Source organism: Apodemus sylvaticus, chromosome 7 (assembly GCF_947179515.1).
Source record: "Apodemus sylvaticus chromosome 7, mApoSyl1.1, whole genome shotgun sequence".
In the NCBI taxonomy this organism is placed as follows: domain Eukaryota; kingdom Metazoa; phylum Chordata; class Mammalia; order Rodentia; family Muridae; genus Apodemus; species Apodemus sylvaticus.
Genome location: NC_067478.1, coordinates 37274772 through 37297435, shown reverse-complemented (window position 1 = coordinate 37297435; position 22664 = coordinate 37274772). Strand labels below are relative to the sequence as shown.

Genomic DNA, 22664 nt, shown 5'->3' with positions numbered 1-22664 from the left:
AAGATCGAACTAATCCCATGCCTCCTATCTGATCACTATGGAGTAAAAGTGGTCTTCAATAGCAACAGAAACAACAGAAAGCCCACATACACGTGGAAACTGAACAATACTCTACTCAATGATACCTTGGTCAAGGAAGAAATAAAGAAAGAAATTAAAGACTTTTTAGAACACAATGAAAATGAAAACACAACATACCCAAATCTATGGGACACAATGAAAGCAGTGCTAAGAGGAAAACTCATAGCCCTGAGTGCCTCCAAAAAGAAAATGGAGAGAGCATACATTACCAGCTTAATGACACACCTGAAAGCCCTGGAACAAAAAGAAGCTATTTCGCCCAGGAGGAGTAGAAGGCAGGAAATCATCAAACTCAGGGCTGAAATCAATCAAGTAGAAACAAAGAGAACCATACAAAAAATCAACAATCCCAGGAGCTGGTTCTTTGAGAAAATCAACAAGATAGATAAACCCTTAGCCAGAATGACCAAAGGGCACAGAGAAAGTATCCAAATTAATAAACTTAGAAATGAAAAGGGAGATATAACAACGGAAACTGAGGAAATCCAAAAAATCATCAGATCCTACTACAAGAGCCTATACTCAACACAACTGGAGAATCTGGAGGAAATGGACAATTTCCTTGACAGATACCAAATACCAAAATTAAATCAGGACCAACTAGACCATCTAAACAGTCCCATAATGCCTAAAGAAATAGAAGGAGTCATAGAAAGTCTTCCAACCAAAAAAAAGCACAGGACCAGATGGCTTCAGTGCAGAATTCTACCAGACCTTCAAAGAAGAGTTAACACCAATACTCTTCAAACTATTCCACAAAATAGAAACAGAAGGAACACTACCCAATTCCTTCTACGAAGCGACAATTACGCTGATACCAAAGCCACACAAAGATCCAACAAAGAAAGAGAACTTCAGACCAATTTCCCTTATGAACATCGATGCAAAAATACTCAATAAAATTCTTGCCAACCGAATCCAAGAACACATCAAAATGATCATCCACCATGATCAAGTAGGCTTTATCCCAGGAATGCAGGGTTGGTTCAATATACGGAAATCCATCAATACAATCCACTACATAAACAAACTCAAAGAACAAAACCACATGGTCATTTCATTGGATGCTGAAAAAGCATTTGACAAAATTCAGCATCCCTTCAAGCTTAAAGTCTTGGAGAGAACAGGAATTCAAGGCCCATACCTAAACATAGTAAAAGCAATATACAGCAAACCGGTAGCCAGCATCAAACTAAATGGAGAGAAACTTGAAGCAATCCCACTGAAATCAGGGACCAGACAAGGCCGCCCCCTTTCTCCTTATCTTTTCAATATTGTACTTGAGGTACTAGCTCGGGCAATTCGACAACATAAGGAGGTCAAAGGGATACAAACCAGACACTCTGAAGCTAATAGAAAAGAAACTGGGGAAGACCCTTGAGAACATCGGTATAGGGAGAAAGTTTCTGAACAGAACACCAATAGCATATGCTCTAAGATCAAGAATTGACAAATGGGACCTCATAAAATTACAAAGTTTCTGTAAGGCAAAGGACACCATCAAAAGGACAAATCGGCAACCAACAAATTGGGAAAAGATCTTCACCAATCCTACATCAGATAGAGGGTTAATATCCAATATATATAAAGAACTCAAGAAGTTAGACTCCAGAAAACCAAACAACCCTATTATAAAATGTGGTACAGAGTTAAACAAAGAATTCTCACCTAAAGAACTTCGGATGGCAGAGAAACACCTTATAAAATGCTCAACCTCATTACTCATTAGGGAAATGCAAATCAAAACAACCCTGAGATTTCACCTTACACCAGTCAGAATGGCTAAGATTAAAAATTCAGGACACAGCAGGTGTTGGAGAGGAGGTAGAGAAAGAGGAACGCTCCTCCACTGCTGGTGGGGTTGCAAATTGGTACAACCACTCTGGAAATCAGTCTGGCGGTTCCTCCGAAAAATGGGCACCTCACTTCCAGAAGATCCTGCTATACCACTCCTGGGCATATACCCAAAAGATTCCCCAGCATGTAATAAGGATACATGTTCCACTATGTTCATAGCAGCCCTAATTATAATTGCCAGAAGTTGGAAAGAACCCAGGTATCCCTCAACAGAAGAGTGGATGCAAAAAATGTGGTATATATACACAATGGAGTACTATTCAGCAATTAGAAACAATGAATTCATGAAATTCTTAGGCAAATGGATGGAGCTGGAGAATATCATACTAAGTGAGGTAACCCAGACTCAAAAGATGAATCATGGTATGCACTCACTAATAAGTAGATATTAACCTAGAAAACTGGAATACCCAAAACATAATCCACACATCAAATGAGGTACAAGAAGAAAGGAATAGTGGCTCCTTGTTCTGAAAAGACTCAGTGAAGCAGTATAGAGCAAAATCAGAACAGGGAAGTGGGAAGGGTTTGGTGGGAAAACAGGGGGAGGGAAGGGGACTGATGGGACTTTCGGGGAGTGGGGGTCCAGAAAAGGGGATATCATTTGAAATGTAAATAAATATATCAATAAATTTTAAAAAAAAGAATTAGTCAGTGGCTGACAATCTTTTGATAAAAAGATTGTTGAGATAATCTCTTGTGCACTGTGTATGAAGCATCACCTGTCTCAGCAACTTGTAAACATCTTCTCCTTCACCTTCTGATTTATTTAACAAAGAACTGGATGGCCTATTGCAAAGCAGGAGGGGAAAGGCGGGATTTCCGGGCAGAGCTAGGTACTCTGGGAAAGAGTCTGAGTCGGGAGAAAAAGCAAGTGTGGCACTCAGGAGCCAAAGAGCCACGGGGCAGACATATATTAGTATAAAGGGCCAATTGATGTAAAAGAGCTGTTGGGGACAAGCTTAAGCTAAGGCTGAGCTTTCAGAGTCCATAAAAGTTCCCCGTGTCATTACTCCACGGCTGGTGGGTCTGAGACAGTGTCCATGCCATGATAGAAAAAGTGAAAAGCATGTGACCAGTCGTTTCACTGGTTCACAAGCTCTCTCAGACTCACCCTAGTCTTCTAAGATTAGTCTCCATCTGTTCCTCACATCCCGGCGGATCTGCCGCAGGGTGTAGATATCATAGTTGAGTCTTTGCCACTCCAGTAAAGAGATAAAAATTCGAGTGCACTCACTCCCTCTGGCCTAACACCCCTACCGTATCTCTGCACTGTGCCTTGCCGGAGCCTGTGGCTCTGCTCTTCACTAAGATAACACACTCTGGAAGAGAAGAGAAGGCGTGGTAGATGCAGAGGTGACAGGAGTGTCATCAGCTGCCACTGCTGGAGGAAAAAAAAAAAAAGAAGTGGAACTTAGATTATGCTTTTAGGACCAGCATTGGAAAGACAGAGGGAATCATGCTGGCTAACCAAAGGGAAGGCAAAATTTTGAGAACTGATTTGTGAAAATCTAGGATGGTGAAAGAAAGTGACCTTGGATGGACATTACAATCTACTTCTCTCAGTGTTCTCAGGTACACAGGACACTCTTGAAAACCACCAGTGAGAGGTTTCTAGAAGAGGATTGCAGCTCTTGAATATCAGAAAATATTTGTGTGTTCTTAAGAGACTGGAAGAATATTCAAAGCTGTTTTATGTTGGGGACAATTAACTAACATTTTTTCAAGTGTGTCCCCAACATAAAACAGCTATAAAATAATAGAATTGAAAGAAAAGGGGGAAACTCACTTTCATTTTTTTCCAGGAAAAATAAAATCCCTTCTCTCTGAATAATGAAAGCCTCGGTTTTTGTTCTATCATAAATGGTAAATAATTATTTTTGTTTAGATCAAATAGGGATTCATGCTTTTATTGATCAACAAATCTGCTTAAAACATATCTTTGTGTCTCTGCTAGACACAACTAAATTAGGATCACACAGACACATAATATTTTAATAGTGCTGGAATCCCACTTTGTATCCTGAGCACAATTAAAAGTTCTAGTTCTACAGTAGATCCATGATTCTAATTAGTATTTCTCAGAAATATGTAAAAACAAAAAGACAAAAAACTATAACCACTGTGAAAATAAGTGTTCTGGGAGGAACATATAGACCACGGATAAGAAGCAAGCAGTCACCCGTGTTTTACATTTAATATCATTGTAATATTTGACTGAGTTGGGATTTTACTGCTGTCAACAAACACCATGATAGAGGCAAATCTTAAAACTGACAACTTTTAATTGGGGCTGGCTTACAGGTTCAGATATTCAGTCCATTATCATCAAAATGGGAGCACAGCAACATCTAGGCAGGCATGGTACAGGCAGAGCTAAGGATTCTACATCTTCATCTGAAGGCTGCTAGTTGAAGACTGGCTTTCATGCAGCTGAGATAAGGTTCTTAAAGCCCACACCCGCAGTGAGACACATACTCCAACATGATCACACCTTCTAACAGTGCCACTCCCTGGGCTAAGCATATACAAACCATCACAATATTTAATCACAATAAAGAGAGGACACATTACCATAGAAAAGCATACTGGGTACAGCTTCCTATGATCATGTATAGACAGTACAGTAGTAAGGCCTGACAGTGCAATGGAAAGTTCCAGGACAGTAGCTGTATATGAGGGAACTCTTGGCTACATCCAGGAAACTCACACATCCACCCTCACAATCAAGGAACACGCCAACCTGGCCAGTTGGTTTCTCTATGTGGTGATGAAATGTTGGGCAGGTAGTGAGGAGGCTGTATTGATCATCGTCCTTCAAACATACAAGAAGAAATGCACCTTCAGATCCAATCTCAAAGTTTCTCTTCTTTAACCAGACATTGTTACAGACCCCTACAGCCCATTGCTCATGGTCCTTCAAATCCAGCTCCCAGTAATATTTTCCAGTGGTGAAGCTCTCTGCTCCCCAGGAAGCACGATAGGATCCAGGCACAGCCAGAACTGGGTTTTCATTGTAAGGTCTAGAGGTGAATCTTCTCACATCAAAAAGTAGGCTTGGGTTGCAGTTGAATATGATTAAATTTTGAAAGAAAATTTTCACTGTGGGAAGAGACATTTTAGTTAAAACGAATACTCATATTTGTCAGGAGAGAGAGACAGAGACAGAGACAGAGAGACAGACAGAGACAGACAGAGACAGGGACAGAGAGACAGATCCCTAGAGATTTCCTGGATTTTAAAAATAGAAAGTGTAAGACTGGAAGGGTAGTTATAATCCAGATAAATCAAAGTCAAGAGTTTTCCCAAAGAAACAGAATGAACACATAATGAAAAATTTTTTGAAAAACTTTAGAAGCTGCAGAGGTGGAAATCACAGCAAATAACAGCACAGTTCTGTCAGGGGCTTTAGTTACACCAGGCAAACAAGCTGTGCGCAATGCAATGAGGACCACCCCCCCAAAGGCTCACCCCCCCCAGAGTCTCCATGAAATGTTATTCCTAAATCCTAGGTCTTGATTGCTCATCTTATGGTTTCAATTTAATCCCACTATGAAGATTTGTATCAAAGATAAATCTAAGCATGCATTAGAAGTTGTTCCCTAGTAGCAATTTTCTGCATTTAACTAAACCATGGTCCTCTGACAATTTTTCCTTGTGATGTTACAATCCATATTTTGATCTCCAAGTGTGATTCAAACTGCCCCATGTTGTATCAACTTATTTTACTTTTTATTTTTATTGCCTGTGATATATGGCTTTGTCTGTTTGGGTTCTTTTTTAATGATCATTTTTGTAGTTTCTTTGAGATAGGATTTCTTGCTATATACCCTTGACTGGCATGGAACTCACTATGTCAATCTATTTAGTCTCAAACTCTTAGGCAATCCTCCTGATACCATGTTTTTCATATTGGGGTTTCAAGTGGGCGCCACTATATCTTGTGAATTTTAATCTATGGAGTATAATTCACTTTCAGATGTTTCTTATATTGTCAATCTACTATCGAAGTGTTTTAAAAATATTCATTTTTTAGATACATTCTTTATTTACATTTCAAATGATTTCCCCTTTCCTGGTTCCCCCCTCCCTGAAAGTCCCATATTCTTTTAAACTTAGTTTTAGAAACATGTTTTTTAAAGGATGAGATAGATTCCCGGGCTGTTTTATATTTTCTTGTTCTGAGAACTTCTGTGTACATGTTGTGAACGTTGCAATAAATGTTATATGTAAACTCTAAAAAAAATTCAACTGATAGGTGAGCATGGTTTCACATGACTTTAATTAAAGCATTTTGGAGCCAGAGGCACGTGGATCTCTGTGAGTCCCAGACCAGCCTAGTTTACAGAGCTAGTCCCAGGATAGCCAGGGAGACAAAGAGAAATAATGTCTCCAAAATAAAAAATATCAATTGCTAAAATATTTTATAGAAAACATAGAAATATCTTGATAGCTTAATATATATTAAACTGTACTGAATTAATCATTCTGTGTGTCTCATTGGACAAATACTATATTTATCAGCCTGAATGACGTACATCATTTAATTGGTATTCATTAATCTTTGTTTGTAAAATGACTGTGTGCCTAAATATGATTACAATGTGGCTTAACTAGACATATCTTTTTAGGGAATTAAAATATTCATTGTACAAAGGTTATCTCCCTGCTGAACGGCACCTCTGGTCATTATATCAGTGCTGACACTCACCTTGGAAGTAGTTGAACCTTACAGTCAACCCAGTATTGGGTTGGGCACTGAGTTTTGGTTTCATACCCTGTGTCAGCTGCACTGACTCACTCCTGCAAGGAGAAGACATTGATCAGCCTATGCTACAGATATCACCCCAGTGATGAGGAGAAATCTTCAGTCAGAGCTGAAAACCTTTGTCATACAAACAAAGGTATGTATTAAAATCTTTGTCATACAAACTGACAACTGAAGTTCAATCTCAGAAACCCATGGTGTAAGGAGAGGAAAGACTCCTGAGAGTGCTCCTGTGTCCTGCACACATGTGCACTCACATAGGTATTCCTAACAAATCAAATCAATAAAAGGAAACACTTACCTGAACATTTTTCACACAGAACATTTTCTTATATTAAAGAAATCCCATGGTCAGGAGACAGGGTGGCTTCCTCTTAGATGCTCTCTCTCAAGCCCTTCCTGTTACCAACCTCTTTCCCATGCTTCCAGCCCCTTTCTTCTACTACCAGGAAAGTACAGTCCATGGGCCTCAATGATTAGGATTTGAAAATGACAAATTTTAGCTCAAGCCCATTACATACACTGCTTCACTCATAGGGAGAAAGAAAAGACACTGTCTGGTGAAGACAAACAGGCTTCATATCCATGAAAACAATCCCAAACCCATCATCCATAACTAAGTATTTTCTGTATAAAGTGTATTTGTACATTGCTAAGAGAGCTTGTTCATCTTTGTAACAATAGTTCAGGGTTATCCTGGCTTACACTGAGGATTAAACTCACCTTCTGAACAAGTCATCCAAATCCTGCAAACAAATTAAGAGAAGCTTAGATATCTGAAGGAACAGCCCAGAATGTGGATCTATATATACATAAAGATTTTTTTAGAGATTTATTTATTCATTTTATGTATATGAGTACACTCATGCTCCCTAAAGACACACCAGAAGAGGGCATCAGATCCTATTACAAATGGTTGTAAACCACCATGTGGCTGCTGGGAATTAAACTCAGGACTGCTGGAAGAGCAGACAGTGCTCTTAACTGCTCAGTCATCTCTCCAGTCCATTAAGTTTTATATCATTATATAAATATATATGTAAATTTTATTATCTTTATATAACTGTCAGTCATTGCTACACCAATTCACCTTGCAAATATATATTCATGCCCCAGAGTCCATTGTGGACTTGCACAATGGAATGAATTCTTAATGAAATCAGGCTGTGAGAATATTTGGGAAGCATATGGGTAAGAATTATACACTACTTTGTAACATGCAACTGTCTGCAAAGAGGACATTCTTTGATCTTGGACAAAAAGCATAGAATACTTTCATTAAGGGTACTTCAAAATTGTGGCCTAACCCCTACATGTTGGCTCATATCTGCAGCTTTAGAATTTTGGGTTTAGGGCTCATGAATCCTGTGAATACGAGGCCATTGTACACCACAAAAGAAGAGCATATATCAAATCCCCCACCTCCCAAAGAAATATCAAAAACACAGCTTTCAAACAGAACAAACTTATGGTAGACTACTTTAAAACTGCACTAACATCCAAGTAGAGGTAAAATGGCGTGTTTGGTAACAAGAATCACTTAATTTGGGGTTTCAAAGACACAAGCTACAAACACAAATAAATGAGATATTCCATATGGAATCTGCTGACACAATGTCAACAAGCTTGCTCTTTTTAGGATATTACAGAAATTATCTCTCCAGATTTTTCTTAAAACCTGATAATAAGTACAGGGGATATAGAAAGGGATCTCAGATGTAAAAGTCATAGGTGTGGGCCTCAAATAATCAATCTGGTTCAAGCACTGTTCCATGCTTACCTGCAGCAGCAACACCTCAAATGGCTTCTGGGACATGGCCTTCAGCTCCTGATACAATTCTATTAGTTGTCTCCTCTTGTGGACCATCATGGCTTCACTTTTCCTGAGCTCCTCTAAAATAATATTGCTTTGATTTTTCATACACTCTATATATTGATTCTCTTCTTCATGGACGGGTGGATACAGTCTGCTATACTCTTTCTTGATCATTTCCCCCCGTAGGGCCACGTAGTGCTGAAGGAAAAGGGACATCCTAGATCACATCTGGAGAGTATTTGGTCCTTTCCATTGAATTCTTCTATGTTTAAAATTCACCTACAGGATCCCATCAGGGTGCTGCACATGCTGATTTACTGTCCCCACTTTTCAGAAATTGTAAGTCATTTGATTTTATACATTTCTTCATTATTATTAGAAGAAGCAAACAAATCCATTCTTTTTTCCCTTACCATTTTCTTCTGTTAAATGAGATTCTGAGATATCTGGAAAAAAGGTTTGGACTGATAATATGTTCACTTCAAAATGCAACTTTGGGCCAGGCAGTGGTAGCACATGCCTTTAATGCCAGCACTTGGGAGGCAAAGGCAGGCAGAGTTCTGAGTTTGAGGCCAGCCTGGTCTACAGACTAAGTTCCAGGACTGCCAGAGCTACACAGGGAAAGCCTGTCTCAAAAAAACAAAAAAAGAAAAAAAAAAGAAAGGAAAAGAAAAAATGCAACTTTGCATATACATAGCAACCAAAATTCCAAGTGGAGTCATAGAGTCTGGTGTACTCTGCTGAACACTCAGAAATTCGCCCATTAATGTCAAACTTTTCTACCAGATGGCTAGGTGTTTCTGTGTTCAAAATTGGATTTTGCCTTTACAAATTTAAGGTAAATATAAAAAGATTTCCTAGCATCACATCCCATGTATAATCCTCAAATTGCAAGATATCTGCCTCTGGTTCACTTTACACATCAGTCTCATACCCACCAACCACTGAAAGATTGTTCTCCTCTCTGCATTTAGAGTCTCCTGCTGTTCTTGGATCTTCTTCAATAAAGATGCCATTTGCTTTTCAAGTTTCAGCTGTAATAAATAAATAAATGTCATCCTTACATAAATAATGAGTTACCTGGCGGACAATCTCTAGCACTGAACACAATTACTTTAGAGAGGTTAGAAGAAAGATCACAGTGCTGTTTCTTTTTATTTTTATTAACTATGGAACTTTAGATTTCAGCCCATAGAATTACAAAATACAACCACCATGAGCTCAAGTAAAGTGATGGGCTGTAATTGACAACTGTCTGGATAATTAACATCCAACCCGGATCCCGGTTCTAAGCCGCTCATTCCAATGTACTTTTGGAATTTTAGTCTCATGTCATTTTCACTTTTTAAAGATGTAAATTTACCATGATTATAATTTTCAGTGACATGAATATAATGAATCGTGAACCTAGAAATGATATTTATATGTATGCACCTCTCAAAGAATGTTTACATTTTATAGTCATTCCTCATTCCCTGCTTAAAATGTGACAAGATTTGGAGTACAGTGGATTCCTCAGAATCAGGACACGCATCTCCCTGTGGTCTGCTAAGCCTCCTTCTCTCAAGCTCTCAGCCTTTTTTTTTCAGAAATATTACTTACCATTTGCATACAAGCACGTGCTCCAATAGTGCAGTGTGTGTGACCTCTGTGATCCTGGGAGTCAGAACACAATTGGCAGAGGAGGGCCATGCTCTCACCACAGAATGTCGTCTTTCTCTCCTTGTGGGTCATGCACTTGTGCTCCTCAGAAATCAAATACTTCATGAGCCTGTTTTCTCTCACAGTGGATACCAGAATCTTCATAGTGTTGTTATTAATGAATGTCCAATGGGATGGTTGCCTACATATAGGGCAGAGGTCAGGGATTCCAATGTCTTCCAAAGAAAAGATGAGACAGGCCTTGCAGAAGGTATGGCCACACCTTAAGAAGACTGGATCCATAAAGATGCCCTGGCAAATGAAGCAGGTGAGTATTTCGTGGGGGAGTTGTGAATTGTCTGACTCCATTTTTCTGAGGGGAAAAAAGGAGAATTATTATTATTGGATCAGAGAGGAGTAGCAAGGGACTAGACAAAATGTGATTCAACTTATGATTAAATTCTGATTATGGCAATACAGACATATTATTTTTGCCCAAGAATTTTCCCTACATATTGACTGATGTGACACCATTCTAGATCTAACATCTACATTCCTCCTGAAGGCTTCAGCCCACATTGGTATGTTTTTAAAGGCCAGAGACATTCCTCTCCAATGTTGTAGAGAAAATAATACCATACGGAGGAGTAATCCAAGTCCTTCTGCTCCATAGGCCGGCCTTTCACTGCAGGCATGTGCGTAAAACAGCTCCTGCATTTGTTGTCTATCCAAGAAAATACACACTACTTCATGCCTTCTCTACTAAATACTTTTGTTTGGTATCTGACTCTTACTTTCTTATTATTTAGATTCTACTGCCTCAACCCTTAGATCTTCATGGGAAATATCACTCACTTCTTTCTGCTGCAAAATGCCTAAAATAAGAATTTATGCTGTCTCCTACTTCAAGGATATCAACGTGGGGAATAAATGGTGGCGGGAGCTCAAGGCAGCTGTTCTCATGACTTCCAAAATCAGGAAGCAAACAGCAAAGGAAAGCTTGCTCCTCAGCTCCCCTTCCCCCTTTTTCCTCATTGGAGCCCTCAACCCATGGGCTGGAGGAATGATCTCACCAACATTTAGTGTGGTTCTTCCCAATTGAATGAATCTAATCCAATAGATTTTCAAAAATATATCAGTTAATTTCTATAGCAAACCTGCTCCCCTCAGGTTGAACACAAGGGGAATTCTTTTTTAAGATTATTTATATTTTATATATGTTAGTACACTGTCATTGTCGTCAGACACACCAGAAGAGGGCTTCGGATCCCGATTAAAGATGGTTGTGGCTGCTGGGAATTGAACTCAGGACTTCTGGAAGATCAGTCAGTGCTCCTAACTGCTGAGCCATCTCTCCAGCCAACGGCAATTCTTTGTAGATACTTGTTTACTTCCTCATTTCTAAGTGAGGCTTGGTTATCTAACCAACAGGTACACATTTCCAATCTCTTTTAACTTTCACATATAGAAATAATCTCAGGCCCAGCAGTGGTGATGCATACCTTTAATCCCAGCACTTGGGAGGCAGAGGCAGGCAGATTTGAGTTCAAGGTCAGCCTTGTCTACAGATTCAGTTCCAGGATACCCAAGGCTATCTACATAGAGAAATCCTGTCTCAAAAAAAAAGAATAAAATAAAAGAAAAGAAAGAAAAGTAAAGAAAGAAAAGTGAAAAGAAAAGGAAGAAAGAAATAAAAGAAAGAAAGAATCTCAGTTTGATTGCAACAAATTTTTGTCAAAATAATTAAGCTACTACAGTTGGACATACAGGGAATCAAATGGGTTTAGCTGGAGGTTTGGTGTATTTCCAATTCCACTATCAATATTATCAACAATTGGATTAGCAAAAACATTGGGACTTTAATGCTGCCTTCCTTAATTTAGTTAATGGTTATGTTTTCCTTTGGCATGTTTTTTTTTGTACATTAGACATTTCACTACAAAACAAGAACACAAAGATAACCCAGATGAAATACAGAAATGAAAAATTGCACCAGATTTTAACCAGAATGTACTCTTATGAATAAGAGAGTGGTTAGTTTTCTCTACTTTAATTACATGTAACCTTCTAATCTAACATACCCAACACTAGCAGGAATAGCCAATTCTACCATGATCGTACACTTAAGTACCCATTTATACTGTGAGATCTTCCCTCCTGTAATTTATTTTATTTTATTTTGGGGGGTTTTTTGGATTTGGTTTTTTTCGAGACAGGGTTTCTCTGTATAGCCCTGGCTATCCAGGAACTCACTCTGTAGACCAGGCTTGCCTTGAACTCAAATCTGCCTGCCTCTGCCTCCCAAGTGCTGGGATTAAAGGTGTGCACCACCAACGCCTGGCTTCTCCTGTAATTTGTAACAGAAGAACAAAGAAAAGTCTTTTGCTGAAAATTGAGTTTTTATTTCTATACTTTCCTAGATATCTTTAAATTCCAATGTCCTTAAACTATTCAGGGCATTTGTTAAGCATAAAATGCTCTTGAAATATTTAAAATTTAGACAAAGCACAAAATTGAAAAGTATCATGAAACTATCTTTCAATATAATACATCAGATCAACTAAAATGTGCATACTGATAAATTTAAAATTATCTATAACCTTAAGCCACATTATATCCCAAGAAAGAAATCCAAAGGCAAACTGAATCAAGTTTTGCTGAATAGCAAAATATAACTTCTAAGCAAACACCTGTTTTTATTCAGTTAAAAATAGAGACTATGAAGGAATTTTCTCTTGTAAATTGTGCACTTACCCAAGCAATTATCCCCGTGCTCAGCAATGCTTGGTAGCAATACAATACTGGCTCAGTTCTGAGATCAGATCCTCAGAGCGCAGGGGTCTAGCAGTGTCTGGACCGGAAGGTTGAAAGCACACTGTGGTCTGATCTGAAATAGAATGAATCTGGTGGGCCATAGGACTGTGCTTAGAGTCTCGAAAGGCCACTCCCACTTCCGCCCATGGTGGCTTTTACTGATGCTTCCAATGGGTGAGCTTCTCTAAGTGGGATTATCTAAATGGATTGGAAGATTGAACTAACACCTTGACCAATCTCCACAAGCAAATCTCCCCCAAGGGATTTGCTGAATCACTGTATAGTTTATTGTGGTAGCTCACACCTTTACCCAGAGTTCACGGAATTAGAATGCTGAACCAGGAGGATTTCTAGTTAAAGGCTTTCCTAGAATGTGCAGTGAGAAATTTTCTAAAGAAAAATATTAGTAATTTTACAACACTGTTTTACTGTAACTACATATTATGCAATGTGCTTATACTTTGATACTTTGATTTTCATCAATGGTGACATCATTAATCTCTCATTCTAACAAATATCAACATGAACTTCTTTTTAGTTCTTTGGAGGATTTTTACAACTTCTTTTGCTCATATTGATCTCAACTGCTACCTCTTCCAAGTCTACCCCATTTACTAACTCGACTTTCGGTTCTAAAAGGTGGAAAATGCATGAATCTCCCTCTGTCTACTTTTGACTGCGTATAGTGACAGTAGACTTCAAAGATGCCTAGCTCCCAATCTGTTGAGTTCACATTAACCAAACAGTTGTGTGTTAATGTTGTAGATGTGAAATAACTAGGAACCTTCCACATCTCAGTCAGGCTTTTGCATGCTTTGCATCTGGATGGTTTATTTTTTAATATGTTCTTAGTTAAAATAAATTCCATAGTTTTTCATCTCTCTTCCTTTCTTACAGGTCCTTCACAGAGGTGGTTACCAGAGCTTCAGCTAGGATTTTAGGTAGATTCTCAAAGTTCAAAATGTCATGGTTTGGGTAGTTTTTTTCCTCCTCAAATGATTTAGTCAAGAGGGGAAAAATCCTCACAAGAAAAATTCTAGCCACTTGAGTTATACTTAATTCCAGATGTAGTCAAATTACTATCAAGAACAGTCATCACAAGGGCTGAGCACTTTGTATTGGGTGATCAGTTAGAAAGCTTATCCCTGATACAGGCTAATTCTTTGTCTAGGTGTCAGAGCTAAGGTCTTCACCTCAGCAGCCAAAGAGCAGAGAAGCAGACTGCCTGCCCTCACTCACTCCTTTCTTTTATTCCTGTGTGCCTAATCTATTGGATTGATGCTCACAGGATGGCTATTCCCTCTTGTTCTCTGAAAGGCCCTCATAGACATACCCAAGGGAATAGCCTGTTGATTTCCTAGGCATTTCTTTTTTTTCCTTGAAAATAAATTTTTCTCATGAAGCAGGTTTCCCATTTACAGCTGCCCATTATTGGGTTTGATGCACTGCAGACAACAAATTCCTTTAATATGTAGAGACATTCCATAATTGCTCTAACTCTAGAGAATCATGACTGATACAGAAGTTGGTACTGGGGCCTAGAGTATTACTGTGATAAGCGTTTTCATGTTTTTGTTTGGAAGAATGTTGATTTGGTGACTTTGGTTGTGGAAAGCAGTGAAGTGCTTTAAGTTGGGCTTAGTGAACCATTCTAGTAGGAATATGGAAGACATTGGTGCTGAAGGTGATTTGAACTGTGGGAAAAGAATGTCAGTATGAGGCCTAGAAGCTGTTCTTGTCGTATTTAGTGGGAAAATGTGCCTGCCTTTTGCCCTAGGCTTTTATCTTCCCTACTTTTAAGAGTCTGCCTGAGGGTAGGTTGAAGAGACTCAGATTAATTGCATTGACGCGTCTCTTGTCAATTGCATGGAAGTCTCAAAAATGCCCAGCATGGACTTTGTTCTCTAATTAAGTCTCATGAAGAGTTATTTGAACAAGTATAGAAAGCTTTGAAAGAAAAAATATAAAATGTTTTATTCAAGTATTAAAGGGGGCGCCAGCTGGCCAGTGGTGGTGCAGGCCTTTAATCCCAGCACTTGGAAAGCAGATGCAGGCGAATTTCTAAGTTTGGGGCCAGCCTGGTCTACAGACTTAGTTCAAGGACATCCAGGAATATACTGAGGAACTCAGTCTAGAAAAAAAAAAAAAAAAAAAAAAAAAAACAACCTAGAAACAGACAACAACAAAAACAAAACAACAAAAGGGGTTGCACTAGGAAGCGAAATGGAGCTTGATCGTGATTTCTAGGCTATTACATTAAACAAAGGGAGTGGTGATCTTGGAGCAAGATCCCCCCCAGCTAAATTTAGATCCAGGCATAGTGATACACACCTTCAATCTCCACATTAAGGACACAGCGCCATGCAGATCTCAGAGATAAATGTACAGAACAAGCCGGGCGGAGGTGGCACACGCCTGTAATCCCAGCACTCTGGGAGGCAGAGGTAGGCAGATTTCTGAGTTCGAGCCAGCCTGGTCTACAGAGTGAGTTCCAGGACACCCAGAGCTATACAGAGAAACCCTGTCTCAAAAAAAACAAAATCCCCCCCCCAAATATGTACAGAACAAGTTCCAGTACAGACAAGTTTAGGCAGTGAAGCAGGTGGCAAACAGAAAGCTAGTGATAATGAAAGAGAACAAGGGGGCCATGCCCCATATCCTTCGTGCAGCAGAACTCAGCAGCTTCTGTCACTTAGACCTGGCTTTAGAGTCAGAAATAGAAGGGACTATTGGGGTAATTGATGCTGGTTAGCTGGAGCTACGAAATTAGAGGGGATTAAAAAAAGGCCAGCATCACTGAGGTGAAATCTTCTAGGAAGTGTTTTCTCAGAGTACAAAGAAGTTGTGTTCCAGAGATAGCTAAGGCTGTACCTGGTACTGCAGCTGGAACTGATAGTGTGAAATCACCCAGGTGTTACAGAATTTGAAGGTCTGCAGGAGTTGTGGAGTAAGCTGAGGCTTGCACATCCCTGACTTGTAACATGAATTGCTTGCTGTTTCCTTCCACACAAGTGTTTGGCTCTAGTGGTTTCAAAAGTTATAACAATATATAGTTCATTTAATTGTTTGCTTGTTCCCTTAGAAACAGTTCTTAATATTGCATTATCTGAAAAACAGACATCTTTGTTAAAGATTTATTTTTTATTATATGCAAATATACTGTAGCTGTCTTTAGATACCCCAAAAGAGGGCATCAGATCTCATTACTAATGATTGTGAGCCACCATGTGGTTACTGGGATTTGAACTCAGGACCTCCTTCTGCTCCTGCCATATTGTCATAGGCACACAAATGTACACATGGCCTAAGGTGTCTGTGTAATGCCTATTCACAAAATATGGTGACCTTCCTGAAGCACCATTCTGACTCTGATTACTAACTGGAAATAGGAAATGAGATCATTTTTTTTTGAATCAGAAAGAAATTTATTGTCCTATTTATTATAGACTGAAAAAAAACCTATGAAAATGGAGAAGCTCTAGAAAACTCTTTGCCTCCTTTGTGTTTTTATTTTTTTTATTTTTTTATTTAATTATTTTTTATTCGATATAATTTTTTATTTACATTTCAAATGATTTCCCCTTTTCTAGCCCCCCACTCCCCGAAAGTCCCGTAAGCCCCCTTCTCTTCCCCTGTCCTCTCACCCATCCCTTCCCACTTCCCCGTTCTGGTTTTGCCGAATACTGCTTCACTGAGTCTTTCCAGAACAAGGGGCCACTCCTCCTTTCTTCTTGTACCTCATTTGATGTGTGGATTATATTTTGGGTATTCCAGTTTTCTAGGTTAATATCCACTTATTAGTGAGTGCATACCATGATTCCTTATCTAAATTCTCTTGTTATTGCGATGAGTGTTAACACAGAATATTTAAGCTACAGGTTTAGAGAGATGGCTCAGCAGTTAAGAGCACTGACTGCTTTTCCAGAGGTCCTGAGTTCAATTAACAGCAACCACACAGTTGCTCACAACCATCTTGTAATGAGATCTAGTGCCCTCTTCTGGTGTGTCTGAAGACAGATACAGTGTACTTTATTGTGTTTGTTTATTTACTTATTTATTTATGATGAAATAAATAAATCTTTTTTTAAAAAAGATTAAAAAGACATACCAAAATCATTTAGAAAATGACATTCATCTAGTAACCTTAAAAACTTAATTCTGAGCCAGGCATGGTGGCTCACGCCTGTAATCCTAGCACTTGGGAGGCAGAGACAGGCAGATTTCTGAGTTCAAGGCCAATCTGGTCTATTGAGTGACTTCCAGGACAGCCAGGACTACACAGAGAAACCCTGTCCCAAAACAACAACAATAACAACAAACCAAAAACAAAAAACAAAAAAAACAAAACAAGACAAAACAAAAAAACCTAATAATGTGACTGTGTATATGGCTCAGTAAAGCATTTTCTTTGCAAGCCCATGTACCCAAGATCGATTCACTCCCAGAACCACATAAAAAAAAAAGATGTTCGTTGTGGCACATGGTTATAGTTTCAGAGCTGGGAGCTGGAGGATCTCCTTGTGCTCAGCCAGTCTAGCCTCATTTGTGAGCTCCAGATCAATAAAAGACCCTTTCTCAAAGGAAAAAAAATGGTGTTCGTGGGACAACACTTAAGGCTGTCCTTCATCCTCCACATACATGTGCATACATGAGCAGGGCTGCTTGGTTTCACCTGCATAGTTATGTCCTCCAAGGTCCCTTCAGAGGTGCCCCTGCCATCTGGGCTACAGTTAGGGTGAGGTCAAGGCCACTCCCAGCTGCCAACCATGTGTGCCAACCAACTAGGCTGGAAGTCGGAGGAGACCTCACCTCCAACTGCTGTTGTTCCTTTGAATTCTGGCGCCACTCCCACTCCACATCAAGTTCAGTGGGTCTCCAGACTTGGAATAGACAGGTGGTGCGGAGCCTGTGGTAGTGCACACAGAACAGGATAGGCACTTGGCAGGTGCTCACCATGCCCTGGAATGCCCTGGAAGAAAAGACCACTGAGAACAGCTCCAGACAGTGCTCCAGGAAAGGCCACGCCCATGTGTTCTTCCGTCCAATCGGTGCTAGAGGGAGGGGCATCCTCCATTTCCCTCAACTGAAGGTATAATGGGAGCTGCTTGGAAAGCTAAGCATTCCTTCTTTTCTGTAGGTGTGTGGTTTAAGTGCCCGGAGGGTCAACCAAAATGTGGACATGCAAAGTGAATTTAGAGGCTCTGGGTCTGTGGAGCAGGGTACCCATGTAAACTTCCTAGGGGAAATGTGCAGCAGCAAAAGGGATTTCTGGATTGGAGCCTAGGTCCTGGGGAGATTGGGACTGGACAGCCTGGTTGAAGGCTGCTTGCTTTCTGGTTCCTTGGTCCGACCTTGGGTGGGTTCTTATACAGCAGGGCTTGCAGAAAAATATGCTAGGCCTCTTGTGCTATTCAGAAGGTACTGGTGACACCCAAGAGAAACACAAATCCTCTCACCTGAACAATGGCGACATCATTCCTCATATGGTCAAAACAGCTGCAAAACGATGCCAAGTTAAGGGCAATATAGCTTAGTTTTCTACTTGAAGTATTAGAGCAATAGGAAGTGGAGTGTGCTGCTTAGAATTTGTTTCTTTTCCTTAGGTGGAGGGGAGCCCATAGCATCCAAGAGAATTTGTAACAGAAAGTAACTTGATTAAAACCTGACTCTTTTGAAAGGTGTGTAAGAAACCTAGATTTATATTTTTGTCAGCATACATTTTTACCATTGTGAATTAGCATCAGCTTCCTGTAAATGTTTTCTGAAATAGTGCTGGTAAACTAAAGCCAACCAACTACCCTTGCTTTTTCAATTTGGAATGACTGTAGTGAATGCATAGGGTACAAATTAAAGTTGTGGGACGTACCTGGTCTGAACAGTGATGAACTATATCCAGAAGTTGATGACCTGAAGACAAATACAGCTTCTGAGAGAAGATCATTGTGCTTTAGTGAAGTGGTCTTGTTTACTCTTTCTATGCAGTTCATATTAATAGTGTGTCACTGTACTTCTTTCTTTCTGCCAGCAGGGAATGCCAACCCATTGGGATGTCTGTGGCCTGTAAAGATCCTAGAGCAGGAGTGCATGTGAGTGCTTCTCTGGTTTGTTTTCTGCTGAACTTTTTTTTTTGGTTTGTTTTAAAGACTTATTTATTTTTATGTATAAGTACACTGAAGCTGTCTTCAGAAGCACCGGAAGAAGGCATCATCAGATATGTGTAAGGATGGCTGTGAGTCACCATGTGCTTGCTGGTGTTTGAACTCAGGACCTTTGGAAGAACAGTTGGTGCTCTTCCCTGCTGAGCCATCTTTCCAGCCCTGTGTTGAACTTAATGAAGTTGGTCTAGTCTATGATAATCCTATCATGAACCTGAATTCCTTTTGAAAAACCACAACTATGGATCTGGCTTCTGAGATGGACCATTACAAAGGTCTGTTGTGTTCTGTTTTAATTTTGGCAGTTATGTAATGCCTGTGTTTCTTTGTTTTTTATTTTTAGGGCCAGTGACACAAGATTTGAGAATGAAAACTAGATGTGATAAACATCCAGAAAAGGCAGAGACAAGAAGAAAATGCACAGTATTAGTACTGGGATGTTTGAGATGGGGTCTCCATGGCCCTGGCTGTCCCTGTTAATCTGTCTAGTGATCAGGACAGCATCTGGTATGGCCTGCAGAGTTGATTCTTGTACATTTTTTGTGGGCTGTATGTAAATGGATTGTTTTGCCAATCCATTGAGGGTACTCTGTTCTGTGAAGGTTGTGGTGAGCTGACACAGCTGTACAGACTTAGCATAGTGAATGCAATCATGAACTTAAAGCAGCAGGTCACCATCTCAGTGATTATAAACTTGATCGTGAGCTATTTCCTTAGGCATCCCACAGTGGATATTTGAGAATGCTGCAATAAACATCCAGTTGCATGTATTTCTTCAATTCAGTTTGTGTCAGAAGATTAACCAGAGTGCCCTGGTACATGTTCCACTTCCATGGTTATTGAGTTTTCAGAGCTAATGATCTTTGACTGATTGGTCTTTATTCCACCTGTCTCTGCTTCCCAAGCAGTAAGAATAAGTGGGCTTTAATTTCTAAATTCTTAACTGCTGCATACTTCCATTTTCCTTTGTGGTAATTGACAAGGGTTGAACTTGATTTTTTTTATTGGCAACAGTATCTCAAAATTGTCCTGATACTCAGCTATAGAGATGGCCTCAGTTTAAAGAAAAAGCCACCATGCCTACCCTTAGAATATTATAAAATTGGTAGACTTCAATTTTTTGTTACCTATATAAAGTAGTGTCACTGGTTATGGATAAATTCTTCTGGTATGCCGTTGCTTTGTGGTAACACTTTTCATGACAGTTCTCAGTATCCCTGGCTATCTGAACTCTGAACTTGGCTGATCTTGAACTCGATCCTCCTGCCTCCCCAACTCTTGGATTAAAAGCATGTCAGTCCACCCCTCTACCTAGTTTATTATTAAAGTCAAGGTCTTAAAATGATTTTTCACACTAAGCACCAGGAATCTAGTTTGTGTTGTTTTTTTCCCCCTATATATGTTAAGTTTTCCTGGTAGCATTGGTGAAAACTTGCTACATTTGAAAAATGAGTTTTCCTGTGGATACAAAGTTCTTTGTGGATTCTCTACATTAGGTGCAGCTGAATGTTTAGTCAGGTAGCTTATTTTTTAGGATGTCAGAATTCTGTTTGATACTGTTTTTTTTCCTTGTTCCTACATTCTGTTTTGCTATATCACATGTTATTTGTTGTGCCTCCTTTTTATTTATTTGAAGAAATATGAATTTCCCTTTTTTTTATCTTTATTTTGGGTTTTTCGAGACAGAGTTTTTCTGTGTGACCCTGGCTGTCCTGGAACTCACTCTGTAGACCAGGCTCAGGAAATTCATGCTGGGCAGTGGTGGTGCAAGCCTTTAATCCCAGCACTCTGGGAGGCAGAGGCAGGTGGATTTCTGAGTTTGAGGCCAGCCTGGTCTACAGAGTGAGTTCTAAGATAGCCAGATCTATACAGGGAAAACCTGTCATGAAAAAACCAAATCCAAAAAACCTATATATATATACACAATGCTGAATAAAATCAAAAGCAACCTTACAGAAATAGAAAACACAAGTGAAGATTTTCTATGTTGGTTGATTACTTTGGAAGAGTGCATCACTGTTTAGACCTGGAGCTCCTTCACACCAAACTGGTCTTAGGAATTTTTGGCAATCCTGCCTCCCAACTGTAGATTACAGGTAGGTGTCACCAAGCTAGCCAGAGAATCCTTCCTATTAAAGGATTAAACAAATGGAGGCCAAAACAGTTGAACTTTAGGAAACATACAGCTAGCCTTAAGGAACTGCATGAATAAAGCATGGTATGGTTTCAGATGTATTTGTGATACAATGGGATCTTGGTATTAATGGGATGGGAAGAAATGGAATGCAAGATAAGGCTGAATGCTAAGTACATTGTAGTTTCTGAGTAGATGAGTTCAAATTGCAATGGTTTTCAGTAAGAAACTGTGATAATAATTTGATGTGTTTATTGTACATTGAAAGAGAAACATGGTCAGTTTTTATAGGTTGGGGATTAGGGGTGTTATGTTTACGTGTGTAATTGCACTTTTAGGACAGAAGGGGGTGCTGAATCTCATGCTAGAGTTCAGATGCTGTGAGGGAGCTGGGTCCTGAACTTGGGTCCTGAAATGAGTAAGCACATTTGACCATTGAGCCATCCTTATTATTGACCTGAACAAGAGGCAAGTCCAAACAAGGAATCGTTTTAGTGGGAAGTAAAATTAGTTTCCATTAAATTTAATAACTCAAACCTTTTAATACACACTGGATGACATTTTTGACTAAACCTTTTAATTATAGATTCTGACTGAATAAATCTTTTTGTTAATAAAGGGCTTATACTAGTTATCATCCCTGACATCTAGCTTGTTAAGCAACCTACCTGAGAGCTCAATAGAGACTCAAGTCTTAAAAAAAACTGGGGTGTGGGTCTGCGGCTGGAGAGATGGCTGCAGTTCAAAGAACCTGGGTGTTGACAGTACACACCTTTAATCCAGGCACTCCTGGTTCCAGCCTCGCACAGTCCCTCACCCTAACACCACTCTCCACCGCTTAGAGAGTGGAGATTCCCCCATCCCCAGAATCCCAGAGATGGCTCAGCAGTTAATAGCACTGACAGTTCTGCAAAAAGTCATGTGATCAATTCCCAGCAACCACAAAGAGGCTCACAGCCATCTATAGTGCAATCTGATGGCCTCTTTGGGCATGCAGGTGCACACTCTGATTGAGAAATATATTTAGATAGTTTTCTTTTGTTTGAATCAGGGTCTCAATATGAAGCTCTCTGGAACTTAAGTTTGTAGGCCTGGCTGGCCTTGAACCACAGATTGCCCTGCCTCTGACTCCAGACTGCTGGGAATGAAGGTGAATGTATCCTTCTTAATTAATGGCTTCTTGGCATCACTCCTCAGGAGGTCTGCCTGGGTCATATAAGGGAACAAGCTGAGCTGGGTGCTGGTGGCAGGCAGTTCTCTGTGAGCTGAGGACAACCAGGGCTACACAGAGAAACCTTTTCTTTGGAAACAGAAAACCTTTATATATTTATGCGCACACACATAAATATAAAAATGCAAAAGGAAAGACTCTTTGGGGACTATTTCTGTTATCACTAG

At 39.7% G+C, this 22664-nt stretch overlaps 1 protein-coding gene and 1 non-coding gene across 2 annotated transcripts; one reads left to right on the top strand and one right to left on the bottom strand.

Moving 5' to 3' along the window:
* Positions 1–4546: 4546 nt before the first annotated feature.
* Positions 4547–10532, bottom strand: LOC127690204 (tripartite motif-containing protein 43C-like). The gene is made up of 6 exons (XM_052189749.1): positions 10125–10532; positions 9461–9556; positions 8487–8720; positions 7430–7452; positions 6650–6741; positions 4547–5040 (listed from the first exon to the last, which is right to left on the bottom strand). The coding sequence occupies exons 1-6, from the start codon at positions 10530–10532 to the stop codon at positions 4547–4549; spliced, it is 1347 nt and encodes a 448-aa protein (XP_052045709.1).
* An 8789-nt stretch (positions 10533–19321) lies between these two features.
* LOC127690311 (small nucleolar RNA SNORD50) lies at positions 19322–19393 on the top strand. Its single transcript, XR_007979039.1, has one exon. It is a non-coding gene; the product is annotated as a small nucleolar RNA SNORD50 (small nucleolar RNA).
* The last annotated feature ends 3271 nt before the right edge of the window (positions 19394–22664 follow it).